This window comes from Sturnira hondurensis, unplaced genomic scaffold (genome assembly GCF_014824575.4).
Source record: "Sturnira hondurensis isolate 20B ecotype Veracruz unplaced genomic scaffold, ASM1482457v3 Scaffold0006594, whole genome shotgun sequence".
Classification (NCBI taxonomy): Eukaryota; Metazoa; Chordata; class Mammalia; order Chiroptera; family Phyllostomidae; genus Sturnira; species Sturnira hondurensis.
This window is the reverse complement of record NW_028079225.1, coordinates 476-9,353: the sequence shown is the minus strand read 5'-3', so window position 1 is coordinate 9,353 and position 8,878 is coordinate 476. Positions and strand designations below refer to the sequence as shown.

At 44.1% G+C, this 8,878-nt stretch overlaps 1 protein-coding gene across 1 annotated transcript; it reads right to left on the bottom strand.

Moving 5' to 3' along the window:
- Window positions 1–7,635: 7,635 nt before the first annotated feature.
- LOC118989907 (olfactory receptor 18-like) lies at window positions 7,636–8,629 on the bottom strand. Its single transcript, XM_037050246.1, has one exon. It carries the CDS (start codon window positions 8,509–8,511, stop codon window positions 7,681–7,683), a length of 831 nt encoding a protein of 276 aa, XP_036906141.1. The 5' UTR covers window positions 8,512–8,629; the 3' UTR covers window positions 7,636–7,680.
- Between the last annotated feature and the right edge of the window lie 249 nt (window positions 8,630–8,878).

The following is an 8,878-nucleotide window of genomic DNA, read 5'->3' as shown; positions in this document are numbered from 1 at the left end:
GCCATATCGATTCTATTCTTCATACCTTCTACTGTGTTCTTCAGTTCAGAAATTGTATTCTTCATTTCCTCTTGGCCTTTACTAAGGGTTTCCATTTCCTTTTTCATGTTGGTGTAGTTTGCAGAGAGCTCACTGTAGCTCCCCTGTAGTTTCTGGTAGCTCGTTGCAAGCTCTTTGAATTTCCTGATAACCAGTGCTTTGAATTCAATATCTGATAGTTGGCTTGCCTCTATTTCTCTAACGTTCTTTCTGAGACTTCCTCCTTTTCTTTCATTTGGGGGTTGTTTCTTTGTCTTCCCATTGTTTGTGTTGCTCTTCTTGTTGGCTTCAGCTTCTTAAAGTGGTCTCTTCTGGGTTCCTGGGTTTATGGTGAGAACTTCTGTGGTAAGATGCCTGTGAGATTCAGTGGTGCAGTCTCCTGCAGGTATTTTGGTGTTCTCCACTTCCACCTACTCCTCTTTTTGGCTTCCAGCTGGTCAAACCTTTTCTTCTGGTCTCCCTAGCTGCAGCAGCCTGAGGGGCTATTAGTGTGGCCTTTCTCTCATCTTGGTGAACTTAGCTGGTCTCGCCAGTGCCCTCCCAAGATCCAGAATGGCGCCGCTCTCCCTTGCCCCACTGAGAGCAGGTTTTTCCCCAGGCTTCCCAACTCTGGCCTGGCGTGAGGGCACGCACTCCCAGCCAGGCTTTCCTGGTCTTGCAGGCTTGGGCTTGGATCCTTCCCAGTGCTGTGGCTGCACACACTGGGCAACTCACAATTCTTCCAAGCTGGCAACCACAGCCTGACTCCCGGTGCTTCTCGGTCTGAGCCCAGCTTGGTAGGGATGAATCTGGCAATTGGCGCTTCCCCAGGGGCCCTGTCAGTCTCGTGCAGCGCCCCGAGGCTGTGTGAGCGCCCGCTGGAGTCCCCAGCTGGAGTCCCTGGCTGGAGTCCCCCGGTATTGGGAATGCGCACCACTGGGAATGCGCGCCACCGGGTATGCGCGCCACCGGGAATGCACGCACCACCGGGAATGCAGGGGATTCCCAGACTTCCAAGCTGGTGACCACACTGGATTCTGGATGCTTCTCAGTCTGTGCCCAGCTGGGTAGGGATGGATCTGGAGATTGGCGCTTCCCTAGGGGCCCTGTAAGTGGCGCGCAGCGCCCCGATGCTGTGTGAGCATCCGCTGGAGTCCCCAGCTGGAGTCCCCCGGTATCGGGAATGCGCACCTCCGGGAATGCGCAACACCCAGACCTCCAAGTCAGCAACTACAGCCTGCCTTCGGTGCTTCTCAGCCTGCGCCGGGCTAGGTAGGGAGGGAGCTGGTGACTGGTGCTCTTCCAGGGGCACTGACCGTATCCTGAATCTCCCTGGAGACTGTGGGGGCGCCGGCTCAGGCTACTGGGAATGCTGGGGCCCCTCAGTTCCCCAAACTGGCAAACAAAGCCTGACTCCACGGGTTATCAGAGTTCTCCGGTTTGCTTCCCAATGCCCACTCCTCTCTCTGCCACTACAGGCAAACCGATCTCTCCTGGTGTTTTCCGATCTGTGCCCTGCTGGTTAGAGAGGATGCCAGTGACTAGTTCTCTCATAGGGTTGTCCTTGTTGCCCTCCCTTGGCTCTCAGAGATCAGAGCGGCCCTGCCAGGGCCCTGGCTCCGCCGGCGAAGGGCCCGCAGCCTCTGTGCTGTTCCCTCGTACCTTGCTGATCTGAGGTCTGTCTCCTCTCCTCAACCTCTAGTCATTCAGTGTTTGCTATACTCTCTGGGGTCCTGCCGTCCCATATGCTGGGTCCCTGTTGGGTGTTCGCCATGCTCCTCTGCAGAGCAGCCTGGTTTTTCTCTGGCACATGAAGGGAAGCGAAATCCTTTGTCCTACTCCGCTGCCATCTTCCTCCCAACTTTCTGTTTTTTGCTGTGTCTTTGTTCTCCAAACCTTTGTTGCACCCAAACCTGGTTTCGGGAGAAGGCACAGTGTCTCCACCCATGCCTCCATCTTGACTGAAGTCTCTCTCAAAATTTTGTTTGTGACCTTTGAAGAGTATCTTAGGCTACTGAAATAATTTAAGCCTTGCTATTAGTTCTTCCCTTGAACATTTTAACCAATCCTTTAACTTCACAGATGAAATGTATTTTGTCAAGTGATATATGTTCAGGAAGCATCTGGCCTTGTTCCTACAAGGTGTTGCTGGTCTCTGGTACATTAAGCCTTAAATGTGGGTGAATGTGGTTTACTATTTGGTGAAAATGTTCCTTTATATTTCTTTTTTCTTATAAGAAAAGATACATTCTACTCATCCTCTAATACTCTGTATGCCCAGATATTTAAGATAATTTCTCAAATTTTCCCACCTTTGAGACATGTTTATCTGACCCTTTTGTGAGTTCCAGAGGTGGCAGAAAACCCAGGTCAAGTTAATTAGTTCACCAGAGAGCATGCTCCACATTTGTGTTACAGCCAGTACAAACCATTTTATCTCTAAGCTCCAAGGTTGCTCTTAACCATTTAGTGATCATTCTAAGCCAGAGATAAAGAAGGTAGATGAGTGTTCCGTGGGACAATAAGGATTGACCAACAATATGATATGTTGCATGTAACAAAACAATATACAATTCCTAAATTTTGTATTAGCGCTTTTATGTCCAATCATTTATTTCAAGAAGTTTAAAAAGAAGAAATAACCTAGGACTAACTGGAACCAATCCCAGGTTGGCTACCTGCCACAACAGAAGCCAGTCATGAGACAGGTGCTGGTGAAAAGAAAAGAGGTGTATTCAAGTGCCAACCACATGAGAAAATGGGATCTGTAGTCCCAAAACCAATCACAACATCTTAGTGCAGGCAAAGGTTTTTATAAGGGGGGAGAGGGAAAGCAGAACACATAGCTCAAAGAAGGACTGTGGACATGCAGGCAGTGCCATTGGTGATCTCATTGTGGATTTTTATGGTCACCATCATGGACTTGGCCTTCTGGCTTATGTCAGTTGCATTCCTCTGTCTAGGCAGTTGGCATTGGTGGGAGCCCCGATGTCACGCTGCTCCTTCAATTCACACAGAATCTGAAACTGCTAAACTGTAGAACATACTAAAAAAAATTTTAACATGCAAGATCCAACTTTGAGGAAAAAATCAGGTTACAGTCACAACCTAGGTTTAACATTTACTAGGACAAATAAGGGTAGCTTTATATAATAGAGTGTATTCATTCCCCATTACATGTTCAATGTTTATTTCATGCTATTTTCTTTTCTCAATCATCTAGCTGATATGTCAGCAGCATGGAAACAGGAAATCAAACAAGAATGTCATATTTTGTACTTCTGGGATTTTCCCAAGACTCAGAGCATCAACCCATCTTATTTTGTCTGTTCCTGTCCATGTACCTGATCACTGTGTTGGGAAACCTGCTCATCATCCTGGCCATCACCTCTGACTCCCACCTCCACACACCCATGTACTTCTTTCTCTCCAACCTGTCCTTTGCTAAAATCTGTTTCACCTCCACCACCACCCCAAAGAAGTCTCCTAATGTCTGGCTGCCTTACTTCCCCTGCCTGACTTAAACCTGAAACAATGCCAGAGGTGGGTGTGGCCCTGTGCTAAAAAGGACGGGTTCCCTGAGGCGATCAGGCCTAAGAAAGAATGCATAAAATGCCTGGAAATTTCCTGACTGGTGTAGCTCAGTGGATTGAGCGCGAGTTGCGAACCAAAGGATCACAGTTCAATTCCCAGACAGGGCAGATGCCTGGGTTGCGGGCCCAGTCCCCAATAGGGGACGTGTGAGAGGCAACCACACATTGATGTTTCTCTTCCTCTCTTTCTCCTTTTCTTCCCCTCTCTCTAAAAAAATATTTTAAAAGAACTAAAATATTTTAAATGCTTGGAAAGCTGCTTTGCTAATACCCTCAATTTAAATGATAACAGTCAAAGCAGGGAATGAGTTTGTTTCCCCAAAGTTTAAAGGCCCTTTATCTATCTGACCCTGACTCAAAATAAGCCCTCAGAGTTCTTTTAATATTATCTATTGTTTGATCATTACTGTCTGACAATCACTGATGAGCTTTACATATAAGCCCTGTATTTCTATGCAAATAAACCCAATAAAGCCCATTAAGGTTCAGGCTCCTGGCCCTCCTTCTTTGAGGGATGGGCCAGCTTTTCTCTCCAAGCAGATCACATCTTGCTATAATGATTCTCATTCACAGTGGGCAAAGTGGGGCAAGGGGCCTCTCCAGGTGGAGGGGCCCCAACAGTCTCTTCTGAAATTTTAATATAAATGGAATCATACCATATCAGAAATCCTCCTGCCTTCTCTTTCAGTAGAGTTGAACTCAGTCTCTCCCTTACTGCAATCATCTTCACCTCCACTGTAGAGTCTTAAGTAAACTCTCCCCTACTTGTTTGATGATGTCTCATGTAATTTCTCTTTGCTATATTCAACAGCAATTACAGAAATTTCTTTATAATGAAATTTAAAGAAATTTCTACCAAAGAATTTTTTGGTAGAAAAAAATATTGTTTTTACCAAAGAATCTTTATGGCAGTGCCCAGCATCTTCCTTGTTTATGCCAATAATACCACATTTCACAAAAACTTTGGCTTGGAAGAGGACCTAAACTCATTTACTTCAGGATCCAAATCATTTTAATTTAGAACACAGTAGTTGAGGCAACCTAGTACAAATATTTTCTTTTATAATACTCAAAACATGTGAGTTCACTCAGAAGGTAATGACAATACAAGAGGGATGCAGACTAACTGGATGGAGAGAATATCAGGAGAATTTAGATGGGTGTTCAAACATCTTAAGTGCAGTATTTAAGTGGAGACTTCAGTAACTAAGAGGAAGAACATTCTAGACATAGATAATTAAGTTTCATGATCTTCAGGTTACAAAGAATATGGTCTGTTTGAAGAACAACAAGAAAGACGATGTGGGTAAACAAACTTAACATTCACCAGAATCGCTTGTAATGGGTTCCAGCTGCAGAGGTTATGATTCTCCAGGTTGGACCAGGGCCTGAAATTTAGCACATATAGGCTCCCAGGGTAATTTTGTTAAATGGACCAGTGACCAGTAATGGAGTTGGAAAGGGATGAAGAGACTAATCCATGAAGGGTTTATAGACCTTGGCAAGGAATTCTCATTACACCTAAAATAAAAAACAAAAAACAAAAACTGGCTTCCATGTAAAAAGAGAGAATGTGAACAGTTATAAGCCTTTTCGGACACTGTTACAAGAGTAGGAAATACAAATCGGGGAACCCGATCAAACGTGAAAGAAAAAAGAAAAAATTAGGGACAGATTGGACCATATGGCCTCTAGAAATTTCAAGAAGATGACACAGGCCAAATAAATGATCATCAAGACTCATATTTTGTTTACACTCTAAGGTTTAATATTTTAAAATAAACATTTTTGATGTATAATGCTCGTGAATACTTTATTATCTCAAACTCTGTTCTCCCTTTGAATCAGGCATTTCTGACTCTGGATTTCTAGATTCATTAAGATTTTCTATGGGGACCCACCTAGTGTTTCAAAACTTCAATACTTCATCTCCACTCCTCAAATTTTCCATCACTGATCCAAGCACTGGGTTTGTAATTTATAAAGCATTGCTGACTATTTAAGAAAACTACCTTGAACTGTCTTAAAATCATCCCCAAATAATTTTATTAGTAAGAAGATATCCCAAACTGGCTTCCTCACGAAGGGACTCAGAGACAGTGAAGAACACACAGGAAGGTTACCAGGTAGCAATCCTGGACTCAACACCTGTGGAAGAGCAGATGTGTGGGAATGAATTTGCCCTCCCTTACAGAGAGATGTGACCTTTTATGAGGTCCTGGGAGGTGAGCCTTAAGCCCTTGACATTTAGCTAGTGAGAAAAGTGACTGGTTATTGTGGGGGACTGCATGGACCATACTTGGTAGTTCATGCTAATGAGATGACTGAAGATGGCAATGGGTTGTGCCAAAGAGACCAAGCATGTATTGAAGGGTTGCTACTTTAGGGGAACTAAAGGCAGCCCAGTGTCTGGGGAGGAAGGCTGGAGAGTGAGTGCAACCAAATGGGAAATGATTCAACTTACCCCACTGATGAAATGAAGCCTTAATAAAATCTCTGGACATTAAACCTCAGGTGTGTTACCTGGTTAGCAAGACTCTGACTGTGGTCTCACATTGTGGCCGGGATGAGGTAATGGATTTGAATTCCGTGGGGAGAGGATAACAATAAGGCTTACCTATGGGACCTTTCAGATATCTCCCCACATGTATCTTCTTTTAACTAGTCCTCTTTTGTGTTCTTTTGCTATAGAAAAAGTGTAATCATAAGTCTAGCACTGTCTTCAGTGCTGTGGCTCATTCTGGTGAATTATTGAACCTGAGGGAATTCCCTCCCTTTGAGTCATTCTAGCAAATCATTGAAAGTAAGGGCGCCCCTTAATTGTGGCCAGCTGATTTGAAGTGAGGATGGCCTGGGGCCTCCTGAATGTATGGCTGGTATATGAAGTGAAGACAGTCCTGCAGAGACTGTTCCCTCACTGTGTGGTTTGGGGAACACTGTGTAGCAACCAAGGACAGTGCAAAAATCAAGCCTAGTTGAAGCCCATCAAAGGCCACCTAGAATCACCAGGGAGGTCTGGATCTCAGATGAATCTTTAGAGTTGGCTGGAACTTGTGCCAAGAGGTCAAATGTCATGGGATGTGGGCAGCTGCAGAGAAGCCATGACTTCGGTTATGGTGGCTCTCTGCAGCTGAGGCAGGTCCCTGTGGGAGCTGATGCTGACATTTGAAGCAACATGTCCCTCATTTGCTGTATGATTTCATTTCACTCATGTAGTAAAATAATCTAATAGAAAATTTGCCATCTTAATTTTTTTAAGTATCCCATTTAGTATCATTAAGTAAATTCCCATTGCTGTACCACCATCATCACCATCCATCTCCACAAGCCTTTTCATCTTGCAAACATGAAACTCACTATTACCCAATTGAATGCTAACTCCCTGGTCCCTCTTCCCCCATCCTCTGGCTACCAATATTCTACTTTATGTCTTATGGATTTCACTACTTTAGTTGCCTCACATAAGTAAAACTATACAGTATTTGTCCTTTCGTGTCTGGCTGTGAAATTGATGAGATGTTAGATGGAATGGGAAAAAGAATTATCCATATATTGAAAACCATACATCCCAGTTTTCCGTGAATGTCCTACTTGATATTTATTCAAATTCAGTATTAATGCTATTCCATCTCAATTTCAAAATACCTTGGATTAGAAAAGAAATTAAATATTGTATTTTCTCAAGCATCTAACCATGATCATGAAGGAGCAAAAATATAAAAAAAACTGAAAAAGAATCATGGGGAAACTATACAAAGAATAAATACCAAACAGGGGACAGCTATGATATTTCATAAGGATATAATCATGACAATCAGGACCAATAGTCTTGGGTAATGCACAGGAGAGGGAGACAGGTACACTTATGGGCTGCGGATAATCCTTGAGGAACTCGCACCTAAGTACAGAGCCCAAACAATCTCTAAATTTATTACAGCCGTGCTAAGAAGAAAAATTGTGCAGACACAGAGCAGTTCCATATGGGTACAAATACACCACGAGACAGGATTCACAATGACTTTGCTAGTTCTTCGAATCAATGAGCCAAAAAAGATCAATAGGTATAAAACTAGGCTATTCTTCTGATCACCCTCCATAGCGCACTCTTGATGTCCCTATTCCTCAGGCAGTAGATGAAGGGGTTCAGCATGGGGGTGACAACAGTATACATCACCGAGGCCACTGCACCCTTCCTCAGGGAGGATGACACAGTGGGACTGAGGTACACACCCAAGCCTGTTCCATAAAATAAGCAAACAGCTGACAGGTGAGAGCCACAGGTGGAGAAGGCCTTATACTTCCCCCCTGTTGCTGGGACCCTCAGAATGGAAGAAACAATTCGAATGTAAGAAAACAGAATTCCAGAGAGTGGAATGCCACCAATGAGAACACCAAAACAATAGATCAATATGTTATTGTTGGAGGTGTCAGAACAGGCAAGGTTGAGTAGTTGAGAAGGGTCACAGAAGAAATTAGGAATTTCCACATAGGCACAGAATGTGAGTTGTGAAACCATCAAGTAGTGCAGCTGGGAGTCCAAAAGGCTGATGAAAAATGACAGTAGGACACACAAGCCACAGAGGCGGGGGTTCATGATGACCAGGTAGCGTAGAGGCTGACAAATGGCCACCAACCGGTCATAGGCCATCACAGCCAGAAGTAGACTCTCCAAACATCCAAATAAAGAAAGAAATGTGACCTGAGTTACGCAGCCTGCATAGGTGATCAATTTGCTATGTGTCTGGAGGTTTGCCAGCATCTTGGGGACTGTGATGCTGCTCAAACTGATGTCATTCAGGGACAAATTGGAAAGGAAGAAGTACATAGGTGTGTGGAGATGGGAGTCAGAACTGACAGCCAGGATGATGAGCAGGTTCCCCAGCATGGTCACCAAGTACATGGCCAGGAACAGCCCAAACAGAAGAGGCTGCAGCTCTGGATCATCTGACAGTCCCAGGAGGAAGAATTTGAAGTCACCTGTTTGATTCTGTGGTACTATGCAGATAGGAAATAGTTTGAAAAAGAAGAGACTGTTGAATAATTAAAACTAGGGTAAACACACCCATTTTTTTGTATTCAAGGAATTCCAAAATAAAGGAATCACACTTGAGTTTGAGGGCCATACACCACCCACCACCACCCCTTAATCTTTGGCAACATTTCTCAGTTGTGACTCTTTTAGAACTCTTTCCTTATGGATATCTAGGCTGTTTACCTGTGTCTATAAACACCCACTTTAGAGACCCTGGCTCAATGAATATTAGACA

What these genes read in the sequence shown, in the direction of transcription:
- LOC118989907 (XM_037050246.1), bottom strand. Translation starts at nt 8,511, where the DNA reads ATGTACTTGGTGACCATGCTGGGGAACCTGCTCATCATCCTGGCTGTC.